The sequence below is a fragment of the Osmerus mordax genome, chromosome 8, assembly GCF_038355195.1.
Source record: "Osmerus mordax isolate fOsmMor3 chromosome 8, fOsmMor3.pri, whole genome shotgun sequence".
In the NCBI taxonomy this organism is placed as follows: Eukaryota; Metazoa; Chordata; class Actinopteri; order Osmeriformes; family Osmeridae; genus Osmerus; species Osmerus mordax.
This window is the reverse complement of record NC_090057.1, coordinates 3,435,851-3,457,727: the sequence shown is the minus strand read 5'-3', so window position 1 is coordinate 3,457,727 and position 21,877 is coordinate 3,435,851. Positions and strand designations below refer to the sequence as shown.

The 21,877-nt window shown below is 51.9% G+C and overlaps 1 protein-coding gene across 4 annotated transcripts in view; it reads right to left on the bottom strand.

The window, feature by feature from the left end:
- Positions 1–318: 318 nt before the first annotated feature.
- Positions 319–21,877, bottom strand: part of LOC136947336 (1-phosphatidylinositol 4,5-bisphosphate phosphodiesterase beta-4-like) — a 48,909-nt gene continuing 27,350 nt past the window's right edge. For 2 of the 4 annotated variants that reach the window (XM_067241357.1, XM_067241358.1), the window contains 34 exons: positions 20,262–20,405; positions 18,776–18,855; positions 18,484–18,537; positions 18,297–18,378; positions 18,046–18,146; positions 17,516–17,573; positions 16,328–16,436; positions 15,898–16,108; positions 15,667–15,760; positions 15,207–15,286; positions 14,956–15,040; positions 14,757–14,847; positions 14,089–14,184; positions 13,635–13,951; positions 13,449–13,544; positions 13,158–13,296; positions 12,991–13,075; positions 12,268–12,392; positions 11,431–11,482; positions 10,420–10,522; positions 9,796–9,960; positions 7,466–7,670; positions 6,931–7,019; positions 5,944–6,094; positions 5,606–5,658; positions 5,404–5,469; positions 4,514–4,629; positions 4,207–4,282; positions 3,914–4,089; positions 3,691–3,792; positions 3,517–3,574; positions 2,350–2,436; positions 1,995–2,025; positions 319–1,090 (listed from right to left, as the gene is read on the bottom strand). In XM_067241357.1, the coding sequence (XP_067097458.1) occupies positions 1,014–1,090; positions 1,995–2,025; positions 2,350–2,436; positions 3,517–3,574; positions 3,691–3,792; positions 3,914–4,089; positions 4,207–4,282; positions 4,514–4,629; positions 5,404–5,469; positions 5,606–5,658; positions 5,944–6,094; positions 6,931–7,019; positions 7,466–7,670; positions 9,796–9,960; positions 10,420–10,522; positions 11,431–11,482; positions 12,268–12,392; positions 12,991–13,075; positions 13,158–13,296; positions 13,449–13,544; positions 13,635–13,951; positions 14,089–14,184; positions 14,757–14,847; positions 14,956–15,040; positions 15,207–15,286; positions 15,667–15,760; positions 15,898–16,108; positions 16,328–16,436; positions 17,516–17,573; positions 18,046–18,146; positions 18,297–18,378; positions 18,484–18,537; positions 18,776–18,855; positions 20,262–20,405 (3,654 nt within the window). In that variant the 3' untranslated portion in view covers positions 319–1,013. Of the gene's footprint in view, positions 1,091–1,994; positions 2,026–2,349; positions 2,437–3,516; positions 3,575–3,690; positions 3,793–3,913; positions 4,090–4,206; positions 4,283–4,513; positions 4,630–5,403; positions 5,470–5,605; positions 5,659–5,943; positions 6,095–6,930; positions 7,020–7,465; positions 7,671–9,795; positions 9,961–10,419; positions 10,523–11,430; positions 11,483–12,267; positions 12,393–12,990; positions 13,076–13,157; positions 13,297–13,448; positions 13,545–13,634; positions 13,952–14,088; positions 14,185–14,756; positions 14,848–14,955; positions 15,041–15,206; positions 15,287–15,666; positions 15,761–15,897; positions 16,109–16,327; positions 16,437–17,515; positions 17,574–18,045; positions 18,147–18,296; positions 18,379–18,483; positions 18,538–18,775; positions 18,856–20,261; positions 20,406–21,877 lie in introns of those variants that run through there. The other 2 variants (XM_067241360.1, XM_067241359.1) reach the window with 2 other exon arrangements.

Below are 21,877 nucleotides of genomic sequence, written 5' to 3'. Positions count from 1 at the left end.
GGTATGAGGTGTGGGGGTACGAGGTGTGGGGGTACGAGGTGTGGGGGTACGAGGTGTGGGGGTACAAGGTGTGGGGGTGTGGGGGTACGAGGTGTGGGGGTACGAGGTGTGGGGGTACGAAGTGTGGGGGTACGAGGTGTGGGGGTATGAGGTGTGGGGGTACGAGGTGTGGGGGTAAGAGGTGTGGGGGTATGAGGTGTGGGGGTACGAGGTGTGGGGGTACGAGGTGTGGGGGTGTGGGGGTACGAGGTGTGGGGGTATGAGGTGTGGGGGTGTGGGGGTACGAGGTGTGGGGGTACGAGGTGTGGGGGTGTGGGGGTATGAGGTGTGGGGGTACGAGGTGTGGGGGTACGAGGTGTGGGGGAAGGCGTCTCTCCTTTGTAGAGCGCTTACACGTTTAGTTTTTACATTCTTATCAAAACATAGAGAGCGTAGTGAACTGCTACATACTGTAGTGCCCCTGATCATTTAGGATGGCCTACCACATTTAAAGTGCTCTGGACACAACTCTGGTGTAGCGTACAGTATAATTCACATATTGTGCCGACATAAAGTTAAAACTAATAAATATTTGTCCCCCTCCCTCCAAGTTGGGTTTGGTTGGTACCTGTAAACGTACCGTTGGCACCCTGACAGATCTGTTACATCCTGCCCCCATGACAACCAGATAGACACCGGACTGAAGACAGAGAGTGTGTGTGTGTGCGGTGCAGTCTGTTCTGGTTTCAACTGCCACTGCTTTTTTAGACGGCAGACAGGACTGTGCCGGGGGTAGCAGGTGTTGGTGGAAGGACGGAGGTCCAGTACCAGGAGGAGAACACGGCCTGCCACTGGTGAGTCTTAGGATGAGGGGTGGTCAGTTATCTGTGTGTGTGTGTGTGTGTGAGAGTGAGTGTGTGTTTGTGCGTATGTGTATGATTTGTGTCTGTCTCTGGCGAGAGTGGGTGTCACACCTCTCTGTGGTTGGAGTGTACATGCATGTGTGTGTGTGTGTGTGTGAGAGTGTGTGTCCCTCAGTCGCTCACACCACTGTGGCTGGTCGGCGGTCCATCTCCTCCTCCAACTTCACCATCTGCTGCATGTCCTTGGCCTGCCAGAGGCAACAACAGCATAAGCACACACACACACACACACCAAACAACAGTATTCCGCAAAAAAACTCCCACAGATTATAGTCTTTGCTAAAGTAGGCTTCCATACTTCACCCAGTCCCATCTGTACTGCAATATCTCTTCATCTGCTGTCTACCCAGTTCAAAACAGACTTTACATTTACATTTAGTCATTTAGCAGACACTCTTATCCAGAGCGACTTACAGTAAGTACAGGGACATTCCCCCGAGGCAAGTAGGGTGAAGTGCCTTGCCCAAGGACACAATGTCATATGGCACAGCCGGGATTTGAACCGGCAACCTTTACAATGACTGATTCTGATTACTAGCCCGATTCCCTAACCGCTCAGCCACCTGACTTCAGTCTATGTCCAGTCCTGTTGTAATAAGTCACTCTTCTGAGAGCCCACTAAATGAAGCTCTTAGGTACAGTGTTGCAGCATGCTGAGTCATGCATGTGTGAGTCGACTGGGTCTGGCTGCTAGGCAACCCTCTGACTCAGATCCCTGACTCACGGCAGGGAGGCGGGGCTACGACACCCTGAGTGCTGCATTTAAAACATGCACCTTTCATGACATGGTGGAAATACAAACATGATCTCTCTTGCTTTTTTACTAAAATGATCCCTCTATTGCTGCACGTCAGATCAACGACTCAGACCACACGTGCAGTTGTACTTAAACTGTACACACTGGACATCCACACACACACGCACGCACACGCACACACACTGGATAACGATACACATTCAACGTTTTTGGGGGGGAAATGGAAAGGGTTAGCAAGACACCCGAGTTTGAAGACTGGGAACAAAAAGAATGGAGGGATGATGGATGTAGAGATGAGGGAAGGAAAGCTAAAGTGGAGGGATGGTATTTCCTACCTTGTTTGTTTGCATGGTGTGATTTCAAAAGCTGTGCAAGGAAAGCAAATGAAATTAAAAACAAATGAATGAGGGCACACATGTTACATACATGTACAGTAACATACATGTACAGTAACATACATGTACAGGCGATGAGTTCATGACCAGATGGCAACGTGAAAAGGCAACGCTGGAAGCTCAGTTGCGCTTCTGGAGATTAGACTTGGACAAAAGCGCCAGCTAAGTGAACATGTGATTACAGGGTTGTAAGAATCTCAGATGGCTGGGCTCAGGTGAGTGGGGTACGTCTCTTAGTATGTTCTGGGTTAAGGCTGGGGGGGGAAGCTGCTGGTCACTGCAGGTTACTGTTTACCTGCTCATTGAACTTGTCCAGTTTCTCCAGCTGTTCCCTCTGGGCCTTCTCCAACTGCTCCAGCTCCTTCTGTTGCTTCATGGCCAGCTGAGAGGAGGAGGAGGAGAGAGAGAGAGAGGAGAAGGAGGAGGAGGGGGAGAGAGAGAGGAGAAGGAGGAGGAGAGAGAGAGGAGAAGGAGGAGAGAGAGAGAGGAGAAGGAGGAGGAGGAGAGGAGAAGGAGGAGGAGGAGAGAGAGAGGAGAAGGAGGAGGAGAGAGAGAGGAGAAGGAGGAGGAGGAGAGGAGAAGGAGGAGGAGGAGAGAGAGAGAGAGAGGAGAAGGAGGAGGAGGAGAGAGAGAGGAGAAGGAGGAGGAGGGGGAGAGAGAGGAGAAGGAGGAGGAGAGAGGAGAAGGAGGAGGAGAGAGAGAGAGGAGAAGGAGGAGAGAGAGAGAGGAGAAGGAGGAGGAGAGGAGAAGGAGGAGGAGGAGAGAGAGAGAGGAGAAGGAGGAGGAGGAGAGAGAGAGGAGAAGGAGGATGAGGGGGAGAGAGAGAGGAGAAGGAGGAGGAGGAGAGAGAGGAGAAGGAGGAGGAGAGGAGAAGGAGGAGGAGGAGAGAGAGAGAGGAGAAGGAGGAGGAGGAGAGAGAGAGGAGAAGGAGGAGGAGGGGGAGAGAGAGGAGAAGGAGGAGGAGAGAGAGAGGAGAAGGAGGAGGAGGAGAGAGAGAGAGGAGAAGGAGGAGGAGGAGAGAGAGAGAGGAGAAGGAGGAGGAGAGGAGAAGGAGGAGGAGGAGAGAGAGAAGGAGGAGAGAGAGAGGAGAAGGAGGAGGAGGGGGAGAGAGAGAGGAGAAGGAGGAGGAGGAGAGAGAAAGAGGAGAAGGAGGAGGAGAGAGAGAGGAGAAGGAGGAGGAGAGAGAGAGAGAGGAGAAGGAGGAGGAGGAGAGAGAGAGAGAGGAGAAGGAGGAGGAGGAGAGAGAAGGAGGAGGAGGGGGAGAGAGAGAGAGGAGAAGGAGGAGGAGGAGAGAGAGAGGAGAAGGAGGAGGAGGAAAGAGAGGAGAAGGAGAGAGAGGAGGAGGGGGAGAAGAGGAGGAGGAGAAGGAGAGAGAGAGAGGAACGAGGTCACTGTCATTCACCCAGAACATGTACAACCAAAACTCCAGCTGGTGAATGGGAGGTGAGAGCTAAACACAAACCCTTTTCCGTTCCTCCAGGAACTTCTTGGTGTTGCTGCTGTTGAGCTCTCTCACCCTCCTGAGGAGAGAGGAAGAGGTACGGGATGAAGACAGTCACCTTCACCTGGATGTGCTCAGTTACACTGGCTTGCTCCAATGACGTCTACTGACTCAAGGTAAACTGGTGTGACTCACCTCTCTCTCTCTGCCTTGTTTTTGATGGTCTTGTCCTGGCTGATGGCTTTGCTGTTCTCCATTGATGTCTTAGCCTGGTTGGCACGCATCTCTTTGCTCTGTCTGTGAGGAAAGGAAGGCAGAAAATGTTTTTAAGGAAGCCTTCGAGGAGCGTGTGTGTTCCTGCATGTGTGTGGGTGTGTTATTGTCTGTGTGTTCCTGTGTTATTGTGTGTGTGTGTTACCGTTCGTGGATGAGTTTGAGCTGAAGGGTCTGCTGCTCCTGCACGGTGTTTAGCAGCTTCTTCAGGTGGTCACACTGCTGGGTCACATGACTGTCCTTCATCTCCTGCTCCTCAGAGCTGTGACAGTTTATCATCTCTGACCACTCCTTAGTGTGCTGGGCTGTGATGTCCTTCACCTGCGCGCGCGCACACACACACACACACACACACACACATTTGTGTGGAGTTAGCATCCCTCAAGTGAGCATCCACAGGTACAAAGCTCCTAGTTACTGTTGCTTAGCGCCCCGTACCTTAGCCTTGTGGTCTGTAGTTAAGGTCTGGATCTTGATCTCCGTTTCCTTCTTCAGCTCCTGACAGTTGTTCTCCCTGTGAGGAGAGACAGCAGGAGTCAGGGCCCGGAGGGGTGAGGAGAGACAGCAGGAGTCAGGGGCCGGAGGGGTGAGGAGAGACAGCAGGAGTCAGGGCCCGGAGGGGTGAGGAGAGACAGCAGGAGTCAGGGGCCAGGAGGGGTGAGGAGAGACAGCAGGAGTCAGGGCCCGGAGGTGTGAGGCCCTGGAGGACCCTCCAGATCACACACACACCACACACACGCCTCACCCCCTCTTCTTGATGGCTTTCTCCAGCAGCTTCTCCTGGGTTAGCTTGTCCTTGTCGTGCTGGGCGATCATCTTGTCCACCTGGGTGCAGTGGGACTTCTGCATGGTGTTCTGGTCCTGGGGAGACACAACACAGGCTCAGACCGCTGGAAACGGCTCATACCAGATCAATTAAATCAATTACAAACAGGATTCATCCAGTAAGACTGTGGAATTGTAATGAATGTACGCAAGTGGACTCTGATCAGACATTGGCATAGGTAGAAACGGCTCATTTGAAATTCAATCTTTCAGAACCAAATCTAAATCAGGCACACATGAATACGATTACACCAACCGCAACAACAGTATTCATCCAAGAAAAGCCTGTGGAATTGTAATGAAGGTTACGCAATCGGAGGGTGTTTTGAAAGAGTGTCCTTTGATGAACCAGACAGCGGTCTGTGACAGGTGGTTGTATAACGGCTGATTCATGAGTGCTGGTCATTAGTATGTCCAGGACCCACACACATCCTGACCACTGTGGTCGAGGAGCCAGGGGTGATCTTAGCAAGTCTAATGTCTGCATGTCCACCTCAGTCTGGGCCTGATCAAAGACAGACAAACCCCGTATGGGGAAGAGACAGGATGCACTTAGTGTGTGCATGGTTTGGGTGTGTGGGTAGTGTGTGTGTGGTGCATTGTGTGAGTGTGTGGTTTGTGCGTGTGGAGGGATGGAGGGAGTTAGCATGTGTGTGTGGGGAGTGAGTGTGTGTGTGGTTTGTGCATGTGGAGTGTGTGTGTGTGTGTATGGAGGGAGTGTGTGTGGAGTGTGTGGATGATGAAAGGGAGCGTCTCTCTCTGACAGGATGCACAGGTCTGCAGCAGCGTGCAGCTGGGCGTCTCCCCCACCTTGGAGTGTTTCTTCTTCAGGGCGTTGAGTTCCTTCTGCTGCTTCTTCAGCAGCTTCAGGTACGTCTGCAGGAGGCAGCAGCAGCAGCAGCAGCAAGGGTCAGAGAGGAGACACAGCTCAAACACATCCTTCAATTCAACAAACACATTTGTGTGTGGCTCAGTCTGTAATGTGGGCTGTTTTCCCTTTCTGTGATCTCACCTTCATTTGTTTCAAGTCATCGATATTTACAGTAGGCACGAGGGCAGACGTATCTAGTGGGAGAGACAAAACATGTCTTACAGTGTGAGACGGTGCTGTGGTTGAGAGCGTGTGTCGGAGTGCCTTGTGTGTGTGAGGGTGGGTGTGTGTGTGTGTGAGGCTGGTGTGTGTGTGTGAGGGGTGTGTGTGTGTGTGTGTGTGAGGGGTGTGTGTGTGTGTGTGAGGGGTGTGTGTGTGTGTGAGGGGTGTGTGTGTGTGTGTGAGGGGTGTGTGTGTGTGTGAGGGGTGTGTGTGTGTGTGAGGGGTGTGTGTGTGTGGGGGGGGGGGGTTGGGGGTACCCTTCTTGGCCTCTGCGGTGTTGTTCTGGGCGGAGCTGGAGGTCTGGGCCAGTTCTGAGCTGGTCTGAGGCGACACGCTGCTCTTCACAGCGTTCACCTTGCCTTTCTTGTCGTTCTTCGAGCTCCCGTTGGGCACGTCAGCGATGTCGCTCTGTGGGGATGAGAGAGGGGAGAGAAGGGGATGAGAGAGGGGGATGAGAGAGGGGGATAAGAGAGGGGAGAGAGGGGGATGAGAGAGGGGAGAGGGGGATGAGAGAGGGGGATGAGAGAGGGGGATGAGAGAGGGGGATGAGAGAGGGATGAGAGAGGGGAGAGAAGGGGATGAGAGAGGGGGATGAGAGAGGGGGATAAGAGAGGGATGAGAGGGGGATGAGAGAGGGGGATGAGAGGGGGATGAGAGAGGGGAGAGAAGGGGATGAGAGAGGGGGATGAGAGAGGGGGATGAGAGAGGGGGATGAGAGAGGGATGAGAGAGGGGAGAGAGGGGGATGAGAGAGGGGAGAGAAGGGGATGAGAGAGGGGGATGAGAGAGGGGGATGAGAGAGGGGGATGAGAGAGGGGGATAAGAGAGGGGAGAGAGGGGGATGAGAGAGGGGAGAGAAGGGGATGAGAGAGGGGGATGAGAGGGGGATGAGAGAGGGGAGAGAAGGGGATGAGAGAGGGGGATGAGAGAGGGGAGATAAGGGGATGAGAGAGGGGGATGAGAGAGGGGAGAGAGGGGGATGAGAGAGGGGGATGAGAGAGGGGGATGAGAGATGACAGACAGGGCAGCCACACATCTGCAGGTGCAGCTACAGTAAGTCTGATCAGAAAGCAGGTTCTCTTTTCTATAAGGTATCAGGACATTTAATCATCACTACCAGCCACACATGGAGAAACCAAGGCACCACTCTAAGCTACTGAGCACAGGGGGTATAAATACCCTGTGTTTACCAGGCACAGTGTGTGTGTGTGTGTGTGTGTGAGGGGGGAGCAGGTGAAGGTGTACCGTTTCGATCCCCAGTGCTCTCATCTGGTCAGCTCTCTTCTCTGCTATAGACAGGAACTTCTTTGGGTCGGACAGGGCGTCCACAATAGCTGGAACACACAGCACATGCTGCTGCTGAGCTGGGCTCCGTCCACACTGACGGCTGCTGCTACCGCACATGCTCACCATCCAGGCCCTGGGCTTTGCTTAATGACTAGTCAAACGTCTTGTTCATTTGCAGGCCTCAGACCCTGTGTTTACGAGCACATCACTGCTATCATCATTTGCTCCATGTCATTACACCAGATGTAAACTGTGTACAGTACATACACACACTAAGACACTTACTCATAGCAGACTAACTGGGTACATCACACACAATGATATTACCTCAACACTGACAGGAACAGCCAGCAAAAAAGACTAGTAAGCACATAAATAAGTGCAAGTATTGGTCTCTCACTGTCTCTCTCTGCCTCTCTTTCTCTTTCTGTCCCTCCCTCCCTCCCTTCCCCTCTCCCTCACGCACACTCATTGTCCGTGCGTGAGCCCTCACCTCCGAAGCCGTCGGGGACGTAGGTCTTGAGGATGATGTTGCAGAAGACTGTGGGCAGCGACAGAGGCTTGTTGCCCTCGTTCCTCAGGGAGATGTGCCGGTAGCCCGCCTGCAGGCCGTCCAGGGGCAGGATGCGCTGGCCTATCAGCTTGTTGTTGTCGTCGTACACGGCAATGCGCAGCACAGCCAGGTCTGGCAGGATCACCTGACGGAGGGGGGGGGGGGGGAGGGAGGGGCAGAGAGTTAGAGAGGGGGAGAGATAGAGAAGAAGCACGAAAGGAACAGTCAATGAGGGAGCAGAGTCAGAGAGAGAGAGAGAGAGATAGAGAGAGAAAGATAGAGACAAAGGAGAGAGTCAGAGAGAGAGAGAGACAAAGAGGCAGAGGAGAGAGACAAAGAGGCAGAGGAGAGAGAGTCAGAGAGAGAGAGCGAGAGAGAGCGAGAGCGAGAGAGAAAGATAGAGACAAAGAGGCAGAGGAGAGAGAGTCAGAGAGAGCGAGAGAGAGAGATAGAGACAAAGAGGCAGAGGAGAGAGAGTCAGAGAGAGAGAGAGCGAGAGAGAAAGATAGAGACAGAGGCAGATGAGAGAGAGTCAGAGAGAGAGAGAGAGAGAGACAGAGGCAGATGAGAGAGAGTCAGAGAGAGAGAGAGAGAGAGACAGAGAGACAGAGGCAGATGAGAGAGAGTCAGAGAGAGAGAGAGAGAGAGAGAGAGAGAGAGAGAGAGAGAGAGAGTCAGGTCTGGACTGGAGGCCTCCTCATGAGCATGACTCATGAGGAGGCTGTGCAGGCTACAGAGATATCAGCAGTGCTGTGCAGGCTACAGAGATATCAGCAGTGTGTTTTCATACGAGGATGAGCCACAGAGGACACTATCTAGAAACGCTGCAACACTACGAGGCTCTGTACAGGGACGATAGCACCACAGCCTGCATATCTCACACAAGGCCATCTCATCAGCCCGCATGGGCGCCCTGTTCTTGGAGAGCTGTGTGTGTGTGTGTGTGTGTGTGTGTGTGTGTGTGTGTGTGTGTTACCTGGCCTTGTGTTTTCAGATAAGAGCGGGGAGGGCGTGAAAGGGGGATGATTAATAAATGAAAGGAAGGGAAGGTTAGAGATAGCACAGATGAACTGTCGGGAGAGGTTGATGTGAGTGGTACTGTAGTCGCTGTGTGTGTGTGTGTGTGTGTGTGTGTAGGAGATAATGTGTGATAGCACAGTGCCCCAGACAGTCGTGTGTAGGTGTGTACAGGCAAACATGACTAAATGTGTAAAGGTCTCTGTACCAATGATCTATTCTTCATATGTGTGTCTGTGTGTGTGTGTGTGTGTGTGTGTGGGAGAGGGAGAGAAAGAGAGGGTGTGCATGAAAAGGCAGCCCTGGCAGCACTGCATGTAATGGCCCTCCTGATGGCAGTGTGTGTGTGTGTGTGTGTGTGTGTGTGTGTGTGTGTGTGTGTGTGTGTGTGTTGGTGTGTGTTGGGGAGCACTGCGGCAGGCTGTGATTGATGGTGTGTGTTGAGGGAGCTGGAGTCACAGTCATGGCTGAGATACTCCACATTCTGCTGAGAGCAGCTCTCTCTCTCTCTCTCTCTCTCTCTTCTCTCTCTCTCTCTTCTCTCTCTCTCTCTCCTCTCTCTCTCTCTCTCTCTCTCTCTCTCTCTCTCTCTCTCTCTCCTCTCTCTCTCTCTCTCTCTCTCTCTCTCTCTCTCTCTCTCTCTCTCTCTCTCTCTCTCTCTCCCCCTTCTCTCTCTCAATCTTTCCCACAAATATCTGTCTCTATTCTTCCTTTGTTCCCTGTCTGTGTTTTTGTTCCATTTATTAGCTGTTTTTTGTCTGCCTTCTATTTTCCCCCTCCCCCTCTCTCCCTCTCTCCCCTCTCTCTCTCTCTCTTCCCTCTGTCTTCATATCCTCTGCTACCTCTCCCAGGGAGTGTTGGTGTCCCTTGCTGTCCTTCCCCCAGCCCCCTCTCCTCTGCAGTAAGGACACATCACCACAGGGACCTCACTTCTCCCTCCATCCCTCTCTCCCTCCCTCTCTTCCTTTGTTCAACTACAAACCACTTTCCAGCCTGGACGCAGACAGCATACAGAACTAACGTTTGGAAAGTCCTGTAGTCATCCCTCCCTTAGTTTCTCTCTCCCTGCACCTCCTCCCCCCTCCTCCCCCTCCTCCTCCTCTCCCTCTCCTCCCCCCCCCCCCCCTCTCTTCCACCCTACCCCATCCCTACTCTTCCTCTCCCCCCCCTCCCTACTCTCCCTATCCTCTCATCCTTTCCTCCCCCCCTCTACCCTCCCATCCTCCCCCCCCTTCCCCCCTCCTCCTTCTTACTTTTCTGAAGACAAAGGGTTCCTCGTTGTATGCTGGGTTCAGGCCGTTGTTCATGACCATGCGCGTGCGGAACTCCTTGCGTATGGTATCTGTCGGCAACCCGTACATGTCCACCTCTACGTAGGTACCTATCTTCTTATCTGACAGGAACTGGCCTGAAAACACCTATACAGAGAGGAGGAGGGGAGGAGAGGGGGACAAGAGAGGAGGAGGAGGGGAGGAGAGGGGGACAAGAGAGGAGGAGGAGAAGAGGAGGAGGGGAGGAGAGGGGGACAAGAGAGGAGGAGGAGAAGAGGAGGAGGGGAGGAGAGGGGGACAAGAGAGGAGGAGGAGAAGAGGAGGAGGGGAGGAGAGGGGGACAAGAGAGGAGGAGGAGAAGAGGAGGAGGGGAGGGGGACAAGAGAGGAGGAGGAGAAGAGGAGGAGGGGAGGGGTACAAGAGAGGAGAAGAGGAGGAGGGGAGGAGGACAAGAGAGGAGGAGGAGAATAGGAGGAGGGGAGGAGAGGGGGACAAGAGAGGAGGAAGAGAAGAGGAGGAGGGGAGGAGATTTTGCATAAATAGTTGAGAGAAATTCATGGTGTTTAGGACCGCTCACTCTGACCCGAGGGTGACCTTTGACCTTACCTGCACGCTGCAGGTGGCAGCTATGACCCCATCAACGGGCGTCTCAGAGAAGGGGTCAAACATCCTGTCTGACCTCCGCATGAAGTCTGGCTTCAGTAGGTACCTGTCAGAGAGACAAGAGAGAGCGACAGTTTGACAGAGAGATAGAGAGAGACAGACATCGAGAGACATGAGAGAGAGTCATGAGAGAGAGAGAGAGTCATGAGAGAGAGAGAGAGAGATAATCAGAGAGAGAGAGTCATTATCGTACAGCTGAACTACTGGATCCAGGTCTGATGATAATGTATGGGATGGATATAGCTCAGTGGAACAGCATCTGACTGCAGATCAATTAGTTGCAGATTCAAAAAAACTTATTAAAAACCCATTTAATTTAAGAATAACCTAAGAACTCAATTTAAGTACATGTTTGTGAATGTGGCTGTGATTCATGACATGATTCTACCTGGGGTCGGTTATATAATTCATGCGAGCTAACTAAAGAGAGGGAGAAAGAGAGAGAGAGGGAGAGATGGTGTGTGAGGGAGAGAGTTAAGTAAGGCCAATGGGCACATTAGAAGCACATTAGCAGGAATGGGTACTGACAGTGTAGCTCTCCTCCCATATGAGATCTACAGTGTTAGCGGGGATCTCTGCGCCCTGGGGCCGGTATTAGAACGAGGGAGGGAGAGAGAGAGATGGATGAGAGAGCCACGGAGCTCTTTTGCTAAGATAGTCGTCGGCGGTAACGCTGGGTGAGGGGGAGCCCGTATCTCCAGAGGTCTCATTGGCTCTCAGGCGGATGGTGGTTACGGTTGCCGCCGGCCAATACTAATGAGATGTGACAAGCTTTAATTGATGAGCTTTTTTGGGAGGGAGGGAGGAGGGGGGGAGAGGGGTGGTAGAGAGAGAGAGAGAGAGAGGAGGGGGGGAGGGAGGAGGGAAGGAGGGGGGTTAGAGAGAGATGGATGGAGGGAGGCAAGAGATAGGGACGGAGGGGGGTGGGGGGTGGAAGGGAAGTACTGCTCTCACCCGCAGGATCCATTGTACTCAAACTTTCCCTGGTTCAACTGCATGGCCAGATCTAAGAGTGAGAGGAAGAGAGAGAAAAAGAGGATTCAGTTCAGATTAAATGCATTCACACATACAGAAACAAACAGGAGCAAAGACCCTTCCAGAATGTTCTGAGGAGCTGTTGCTCGACGCAGAGGGGGAGGGACAGGGAGCAGAACAGGCATTTCCACCTCACTGACATCTCTCCTCTCCTCCACCATCCCTCTCTTTATCCACCCCTCGCCCCCCAGGCCCCCCTCCCCTTCACCCAGCCCCCCTCCACCCTCCAGCCCTACACATGCCCACTCACAGGGGGACATATGGTCCAACCCCATCGCCCTCAGACATGGGGCAGCAGCTGCTCAACAACAGGGTCCACAGTGTGTGTGTGTGTGTGTGTGTGAGTGTGCGTGACTGACGAATCGTGTTTGCATGTGTGTCTGACAGTGTGTGGGTGTTTGCACTGCAGGGCCAGGCCTTTGTGGTGTTGCAGGGGGTCAGATGATGTGCTGAGAACCAAAAGCTAAGCCCACCTAGGGTGTGTGTGTGTGGTGTGTGTGTGTGAGATATGAAATCCATCCTATATGTACAGAGTTGACCTGACAGGAAAGCTGTACTTGTCTGCGACATGAGAACACACACACACACACACACACACGAGCGAGCCCTCAACCTCGACGTCATCAATCACCACAGGAACCGCAAGGCCTCCGCAGAACAGGAACCCGTGAGCACGGTAGCACAAGGCCACGCAGAACCCTGGGGGGAGCTCAGAGGTTCTAGGGTCCATGTTCTGCGTTCTATGTGTTCTGGTACCTGGGGTCTGGAAGTTGAGCGAGACCATCTGGCATCCAGCGTTCCAGAAGATCTGAGGCATGTAATTACTGGAGTCCACCCTGCCTCCTTTGGGGTAGATACGACTCATCTGACGTTTGTTGTAGCTGTGCAAAACGCTCAGGGAAAAACGCAGGCAGGCGAGAGAGGACAGTGTCTGCTTGTGTGTGTGTGTGGGGGGGGAGATGTGTGTGTGTACACGTATGCATGTGTGGAAAGTGCTCCCTGAAGGCAGTGTGCTGTGTTTCACCAGAAGGAGAAAATCATGATCAACATGGGGAGTGTCCCTCAAACGAGCCCCAATCTAGGTGACCTACAACAGCAGAGTGAAAACCAAAGTTTTGCCTCCAAGTCTCTCGCTACAGAGCTTGTTTCCAGGCCCCAGACAGGGGCAGGAAAAGAGGGGGCAGGAACAGAGGGGGCAGGAACAGAGGGGTCAGGAACAGAGGGGGCAGGAACAGAGGGGGCAGGAACAGAGGGGTCAGGAACAGAGGGGGCAGGAAGAGAGGGGGCAGGAAAAGAGGGGGCAGGAAAAGAGGGGGCAGGAACAGAGGGGGCAGGAAAAGAGGGGGCAGGAAAAGAGGGGGCAGGAACAGAGGGGGCAGGAACAGAGGGGGCAGGAACAGAGGGGGCAGGAACAGAGGGGGCAGTGCTGGGAGAGTACATCTGCATACCGTGTACAGGAGCAGTGAAACTAAAGGATACTTGACAAACTCAATAGCGTTGGTCTTCAGGTAGCCCAGCCCCACCGACTCGTTGAAGGACGACATGTTGTGGTGGATGTTTCTCTCTGGAACGGGGGAAACAGGAAGTGAGACAGGAAGTGACGCGGGTCGGACCAAAGTGAGGCGCTTGGCGTTGTGCCAGTGTACCCTCTGCGTTGTCGAAGCTCTGGAACTTGACAGGCTGGGCGTAGTTCACCATGGCAGACAGGTAGGGGTGGATGTTGGTGGTGGCTCCTACATAGGTGTACTGGGCTATCAAGGCCTCCTCATCATCTGTGGTTTCTGCCTGCATGGCCACAGCACACACACACACAGTGAGTTCCCTACTTCACACACACTTCTCCCGACTGCAGTGTATGGTAAAAAAATTAATAACAGGCAATACAGGACACAGTAACAGTGTGTGTGTGTGAGTGTGTGTGTGTGGGTGCAGGCTACCTTCTTGTTGTTGTCCTGGTCAGATGCTTCTGAGATGTCGGTGATGTCTGTAGCTTCCGTGGCCTCGGACATCTCTGTGACCTCATCATCGGTTACCTGGACGACAACAACATCACCTCATGACTTTAATGTATCTCTTTCCAAACAGCTAGACAGAGCATGCACCCGTTTCCAGGCAACGCCCACCTTCCTGAGGCTGTTGTCCGGCTCCTCTTCCTTCCTGGTGGTGCTAGCCGCGGTGCTAGCCGCAGTGCTAGCCGCAGTGCTAGCCGCTGTGCTAGCCGCTGTGCTAGCCGCTGTGCTGGCCCCCGTGCTAGCCCTGGTGCTGGGCCCCGTGCTGGCCCTGGTGCTGGCCCTGGTGCTGGCCCTGGTGCTGGCCGCGCTACTGGCCGTAATACTGGCTGTGGTGCTGTTGGCACTGAGGCTGTTAGCCTCCTTCTCACTGAGATCCTCTGATAGGCTGCTGGGCTGGCCCTCGGGGTTCCCTTCCTTGTCTTCTCCACCTGCACACACACACACACACGATCAAACACACACACACACACACTGCACCAAACCCTTCCAGACGCCCCACAGCACACACACACACACACTGCACCACCCCCTTCCAGGCGCCTCACAGCACACAGACACAGCTCACAGATGTCGCCGTCCTCCTCGTTCTCCTCTCCGAGGATGATGGCAGGCGTGTTGGTCTCTCCTGCATCCATGTGTTTCTTAAAGGACTCCAACTGTTCTGTAACACACACACACACAGATAAATGGATGTCTGGGGTGGGCTCTAAGTGATCATAACGTCACATGGTTGGGGGGTGTAGCCATAGATATATATAAAGACTAGATGTCTTACGGCGGAGTCTAGAACGTCCGCACATGGCGGCCGTCTTGCTACAGTCAACTCGCTCACCCGTAACATTGCGTTGATGCTACATGTACTTTTTAAATGACCATAACTTGCTCAATTTTCCACCGATTTTTAAACGGTTTGGTTTGTTATCAACGTCAGAGATGTCGGTATGCCACTGCATACTTATGAATAATTATGTTATTTAAAAAATTGAATATAAGTATGCAGTGGCATACCGACATCTCTGACGTTGATAACAAACCAAACCGTTTAAAAATCGGTGGAAAATTGAGCAAGTTATGGTCATTTAAAAAGTACATGTAGCATCAACGCAATGTTACGGGTGAGCGAGTTGACTGTAGCAAGACGGCCGCCATGTGCGGACGTTCTAGACTCCGCCGTAAGACATCTAGTCTTTATATATATCTGTGGGTGTAGCAGGGCGGTCTGGGTGGACGTACTCTGTTCCACCTCCGGTTTTAAGCGCTTGTTTTTGATGAGGATTTTACGTTTGAGGTCGTTGGGAGAGGGTAAGGGTCGCCCAGGTTCAATCTGAAATCCCCAAACCAGGAAGTGAAATCAGAGAGGGCAGCTCCTATTTGACGACGACTCTTTGACCGCTTTATGATTCGACACTGAGTTTGATTGACAGGTACTCACCGGATATCCCTCCAGAGGCTGTTTAAGAAGCAGGTCCCCGAAAATCTCTTCACAGTATTTAGCCATCTTATACTGCTGCGGTTTACTAACACACACACACACACACACACACACACACACACACACAACGCAAACAGCTTAGTTGTTTTCCTGATAGACATCCTAATCACAGACACAGAAAACCTCATATGCAGGAACATGTTCCTCCATCTTGTATAAGCCTTGCGGTGGGACTGCAGAAGCTGCTGTACCTGCAGTGGTTTTCAAAGGACAGGATGACTGGGTACTCTGCTGTTACGAATGCCGTCTCTCTGATGGCTTGAATCACATCCTGATAGAGGAAGGAAACACAACAACAGTCACCTGCAGTCAATCAGTCTGGATGAGAGCTCCTATTATGTGACGTCAGATGGATTGATTAGGTTATTTTCTCTATCGGGTGCAGTATTAAAGTATCGCCACCAGATGGCAAACTTGTCCTGTGTAATAAATAATACAGTTCAAGGGAGTTCATCTTTTTTGGATGGCTTATAAAAATGCTGCTATATATAGGATAATGAAATATAAGACAGTGTATATACATATGTATGTGCTTGTGTGTGTGTGTGTGTGTGTGTGTGTGTGTATGTGCTCACCTTGAACAGGATGTCTGTACACATGGCCTTGTATGTGCTTTAGTGTGTGTGTGTGTGTGTGTGTGTATGTGCTCACCTTGAACAGGATGTCTGTACACATGGCCTTGCCGTGTGTGATTATAGGTTCCTGGTCTTCTCCTTTCCCATCCCAGCAGTCCAGCTCCACACACCTGGGACAACACACACACACACTTAGACAAACACACACACTCACTCACACACACACACTTAGACAAACACACACACTCCCGAGCACGTACAGTCACGCACACACACCTTTACTCACACGCGCACACACACACACTACCTGCAGCCGGACAGCAGCACCTGTCTGTACATCTCCACGGAGGACTTCCCTCCAAACTGGCGTCCCGTCAGGTAGGTGTTGTGGGAGGAGCTTATGAAATAGTGGGCCAGCGGTTGGTCCATCTCCTGGTACAGCTCTAGCCTGTCCAGGAACACCGGAGCATTCTCATCCGACATCAGATACCTGCAGAAGCCATCACTGGACATGTGACCTGGGGAGGGAGAGGGAGAGAGAGGGAGGGAGTGATAGAATGAGGGGAAAAAGGAGAGAGAGAGGGAGGGGGGAGGGGATGGGCCAAGGTTGTGAGTAAGTAGAACCTAGTTTTAAGGTTAACCTACTTTCTTCACCAGGAAGGGGGCAGTAATGTGTCTACAGCAGCAGACTATTTGTGGTTTTGTCCTCCATCACCATCCCACCATCTCTCCCCTACCTTTCTTCCTCAGCTCAGGGTCTCTCTCGTACTTCTCGATGATCTGCATGGCTCGTTTGGGGTCGTAGAAGGGGAACAGGATCTCGTTTAGCCGGGGGTCCCGCTGGTTCTGGAGACCACACACACACACATCACCATCCGGAAGGCTGCACACACAGACAACTGTCCACACATCCTATAGACACGCTTAACCGTACAAGACCAAAGACACAGCCCCACTCAACCTCACACACACACACTGAAACTACGAGGACCCCCCCCCCCCCCCCCCCCCCTTCTGAGATAGTGGACCTGACAGGACTGGAGTCAGAAACATGGCTGGGGAGGCCGAACTGGAGCCCAGTCCTGTCCTGTCAGCCCCCCAGTGGGTGCGCCCTGGGCTTGGGCAGGGCATGGGCTTGCTCTGGGGGGTGGGGGGGGGGGGGGGTGACACAGCAGCAGACACACACAGAGCCGGCACTGACAGACAGGGAGGGCTGCACCGCACGCTGCCACCAGGGGGAGCTGTGCACCACAGGTGAAGGTCGTGTCATTAGCGTGAAGAAATGGACTTGAAAACAGGAGTCACGGTTAATGGTGCGGAGCTGGGGAGTGTGTGTGTGTGTGTGGGGGGGGGTTCAAGGGGAGGAGCCAAATGCGTGTGAATTTTTTTAAAGCACGGCTTCTCAAACACACAGCAACAGAATCAACGTGACACAGGCATTGATCTGCCAGGCGGGAACAAGACCTATCAGTGCTTCGTTCTACTGGGGATCCATTAGAGCGTGACACACAGGGAGGGAAGCAGGGGGAAGGCCTTCAACAGTGGACGACAGAGCGAAATGTGTTGAAGCGAGGTTGTCACAGCCAATGAGGAAAGAGAAAGGGCGTTGCGTGGACTCAGGAAGCAGAATAGTCACACAGCCGAAACTGCCTCCCGTTGCTGTGGCAACAACAACCACACAGAGAGGCGATGAGGGAGGGGGAGTAGAGGGGAAGGAGGGGCCAGGCATGCAGTTTAGGATGAAGTTGCCCCTAGAGACTGATCTCAGGTCAGGTTTGTGTGTTGCCATCGGATTGTTAGAAGTTGGATTGGCTGAAGGTCACCTGATCCTAGATCTGCTCTTATGGGCAACTTCTACCCAGAGCCAGGGGGGGAGGGCTCAAGCTGTCACACAGAGAGTAGTTAATGAATGATAAAGAGCTTACTTCATTCAGAAAGCTGACTAACTGGTCTACGTTTAAATAATCAGTTTTGTCCCCATTGCTGCAAAGGAATTAATTAGAAAAAACAAAACGTTATGCCTCTTTAACATGTCCGCTCAGTCAGTCAGTACTTAGGAGAAAGCTAGTTTTAGTGGGTCAATATAAAACACCTTCATGTTACAATTCATCACATTCATGATGTTAAATCACCACCGATAGAACATTCTAGTAATGGTGGGTTAGTATAAACAAACGGGTTAGATGTTGAACTTCATAAGCAGGTTAGGCTTGCCCACAGGGGGTTAGTTGAGCAGATTCAAACATCTCTAAACGCTGGTCTCGGTTCTGGACACATAAACAGTACTTAACAACACTCAGCCTCTGATCCCCATATTGTGTTTTGAGTACCCTGCCATACTGACTGGACTATCAGGAGAAACAGATAACCATGTCTAGTTCTGGTGATGGTCCTAGGCAGTGAAGAGGTGATGGAGAGTTGCGATTGGAGGCCAGAGTTAGAGGAGCACACTCACATCTTCTTGAAGAGTTCCTCCATGTCGGTGCGAGGGCAGATCTTCTGCGTGAGGGCGTAGAAGATGTCGAAGGTGAACGCCGAAGGCTCGATCTCGTCGTTCTGAAGAGGCAGAGGTGAGAAGACCATGAAGCCATACGAAACACCAGAGGAGTTTCAGACCTCAGGAGGAAAGGCTTCAGGGAAGGAACCGGCTGTGAGCTTCCATCTTGTGTGTATGCATGTATGCATTTGTATTTTCTTCCTTCAAACCTTTCCACTGGGCAGACCCAGCTCCTTCAGAGCCTGGAAGATTCCCTTCTCCGTCTTTCCCGATGCAAATGTCCGCGTGATTCTGCAACACACACACACACACACGCGCGCACAGCTATGAGGATATACACTCAGGGACAAGCAGAAAGTGACAGGAGGTGATTCTGTTTAAGTGAGCTTCTCCTACCCTCTCACTGGGATCTTCCCATTTATGTTGGTCAGAAAGCACATCCTCATCCAACTAGAGGAGGAAATAGTGCACACACACACACACACACACACACACACACACACACACACACACACACACACACACACACACACACACACACACACACACACACACACACACACACACACACACACACACACACACACACACACACACACACACACACACAGGCACACAGGCACGCAAGGGTTAATATTGATAGAGACAAGCTGGAACATTCTTGGTGGACTGTGGGCACTCTACTCACTGTTTTTTGAGACAGGTCATTGGACAGACGCTGTTTGCTCTGAAGTTGTGAATCACAGACCTCAGACCCTCTGCCCATTTCTGAAAACAAACAATCACAGGTCAGACACAAGCACAAACACACACACAAACACACATGCGCGCAAACACGACAGACAAGAATAGGAAATTGAAGTTTTAGTTTTTCATTTATCAGTCTGTTGTTTAGATGTTTAGGCCTTTGGCATGTAAACACTGAAAGTGGATATGCTGTGACACACACACACACACACACGTAAACACTGTGTCGTTCCTGTGTTCCTGTGTGTGTGTGTGTGACAGAGAGGGTGACAACAGAGTCCAGTTTTTCAGAGGGCCTCTCTCTTACTAACCAAAACAGAGGATGTGTTACTTGTCCTAGAGGTGTGTGTGTGTGTGTGTGTGTGGTATTTGTTCCTGGCTGTGCTGATGTGAATAACACTGTCAGCTCTCTAGGTCTGCTGCTTAGGGCAACCTACATGCTGAGAAACAGTGTGTGTGTGTGAGAGAGTTGGAGAGTAGGTGTGTGTGTGTGTATCTGACCTTCAGGCCTGACTAGTGAAGGCTGCTCAGGGTAGATGATTTCCAACCCTGTGTCTCTACATTTACATTTAGTCATTTAGCAGACGCTCTTATCCAGAGCGACTTACAGTAAGTACAGGGACATTCCCTCCGAGGCAAGTAGGGTGAAGTGCCTTGCCCAAGGACACAACGTCATTTGGCACGGCCGGGAATAGAACCAGCCCGATTCTGATTACTAGCCCGATTCTCTAACCGCTCAGCCACCTGACTCCCTACAGATACAACATCATCTCCGTAGCACTGTCCACAGCATGGAGGAGACCAAATACTCTAGTATGGTTCATATTTACCAGACGGCCTTTCATTGACCGTCTATTGGATATGGTTAACAGGAAATGTGAACCTGGCTACAGATCTACTGCTGGCCACAAGGTGGCAGTGTTTGCCATGTGTGCTTTCTGAGCGCTGAGGTCTGGGTGAGGGGGAATCTGCTGTCTGAGCCCACTGAGAAGACGGATGAGTGAAAGGGAGAGGGGGATTAGGGGCGAGGGAGAAAGGTATTTCTACTCTAACACTACAGCCCTCTGGACCACATGACAGAGGGAGAAAGAGAGAGAGAGAGAAAGCGAGAGAAAGAGCGAATGAGTGAGAGACAGACAAGAGACAGAGAAAGAAAGTGAGAAAGAAAGAGAGAGACTGTCTCATTACAACGCTCCTCCAGGCTGCAGGGAAAGACATAGCCGAGGCCAGCGCTGAGGTAGTCAGGATATAACGTGTTACCCTTGTGGTTAGGGCCTTCATTTGGCTGGCTAGAATGCGGCACATTATAGCCGGTCTTAATCACTGTTTTGAGGGTTTGTTTAAAAGGTTGGCCTGGCTGACTACCACTCGAGTATCACAGAGCGGAGGCTGTGATGGAAATGAGGAGCGACAAGTCATCCTCTCACCCTGGCCATGTCCGGGTTCTCGGCCACCATGAACATGAAGGAGAGGTTGACCAGGTCGGTGCCACTGCAGATGCAGATGATACAGCCCTCTAGATCAGTCTCCGTCTTCCCCACCGCCTCGAACGCTGACAGGATCTTCGGGTCCTGGAAGATGGAGGAGAAATAGAGAGAGGGAGACAGAGAGAGAGAACAGGGGAGGAGAGAGAGAGCGGGGGAGGAGAGGAAGAGAGAGAGAGTGGGGGAGGAGAGAGATAGTAGGGGAGAAGAGTGAGAGGAAAACAATGTTTTAATGTCAAATTTTTCCTTCCCTCTGAAATGAATGATGACTCATCTACATTAAGACCATTATTATTGAGCATAAACCTTGTTTTGCTGTCTTGCTATTCCTAAAAACACAATTTACAACCAACCAACCGTTCATAGGGTCACTTCTACGGCAGTTTATGGTAAAGACAGAGCCTTCGCTCCATGACTGAATAATCTGGACGGCAACAGGCTCTCCCACTCGTGGCAATCCTATGTTTATTAAAACGAATACAGCCAATCATCAATGCCATTCTTCTCTCTCTTTGTTCGTTAGCTCAAACGGCCCTGGCTGATTATCTGGTTAGGCGTACAAGAGAGCCGTGTCAGAGAGCGCTCTGCTGTGTTGTTTACGGACAACAACAGAGCTCTTCACCAGGCGGACGAGAGCGGGAGCAGAGCGGGAGCAGAGCGGGAGCAGAGCGGGAGCAGAGCGCACACACAGAGACCAGACACATCCCGCCCGGCCAACGACACACACCCTCCGCCCCGTTAAAGCACGCTGCCACCATGTGTGTGTGTGTGGTCAGGTGGTTAATGCCGGGGTTAATGGTCTTCAGCACTTTGCCAGTGCCGTCTCTGGAAAAGCACACCTCAGTTTCAGTCAGGCACGGACTGGCCACTCCCTGGGTCCTTCTGCTGCTTGGCGTGTTTAACCACATGTCAAACTCTACGGCCCAGCAGGATGTCAGCTCTCAAGTCAGTCAATATTTACTGATCTAAGAGTTCATGTATGGACCCTACACATATGCGTAGAAATGTGTGTTTAAAGTAAGACGTAAGAATGCATTTAAACTGTAGGGCTGTTAAAACTATCTACATGTACATCAGGCAACACTTAGTAAGCCTATTTAACATGGGACGGACCATTTAAAAGTGTTGATTTGAAGACTTTATTTTGAAGACTTTATCTGGATGGTTCTACAGCGGTCCCCTGCAAGTTGCAAGCCTGCAGTCATCCAGGAATCAAGCCAAGGTTGAGCTGCACCCAGAGAACGGGAACCATAAATATGAAAGACAGTCCATATTTCATGTAGCCCTGGGCCACTGAGGGAGCACAATAGTTCATCAGGTAAGCGCACCCCTCCTCCAAAACGACTTCAATAGTTTCCAGCCAATCAACACTGCCGAAGCAATCACTGGCCACTGTTGCCTTGTCCACCTGAAGTACGTCTGACCTATAGATGTGACCGTCACCCCAATTATGAGTGGAGCCCAGAGGCACGTCCAGTTAGAGAGAGCCAGGGGGAGGGATGGAGGGGGTGCAGCCAGGCGTGAAGGTTGTTGAAACGGAGGAGAGGAAATTGCCTTCC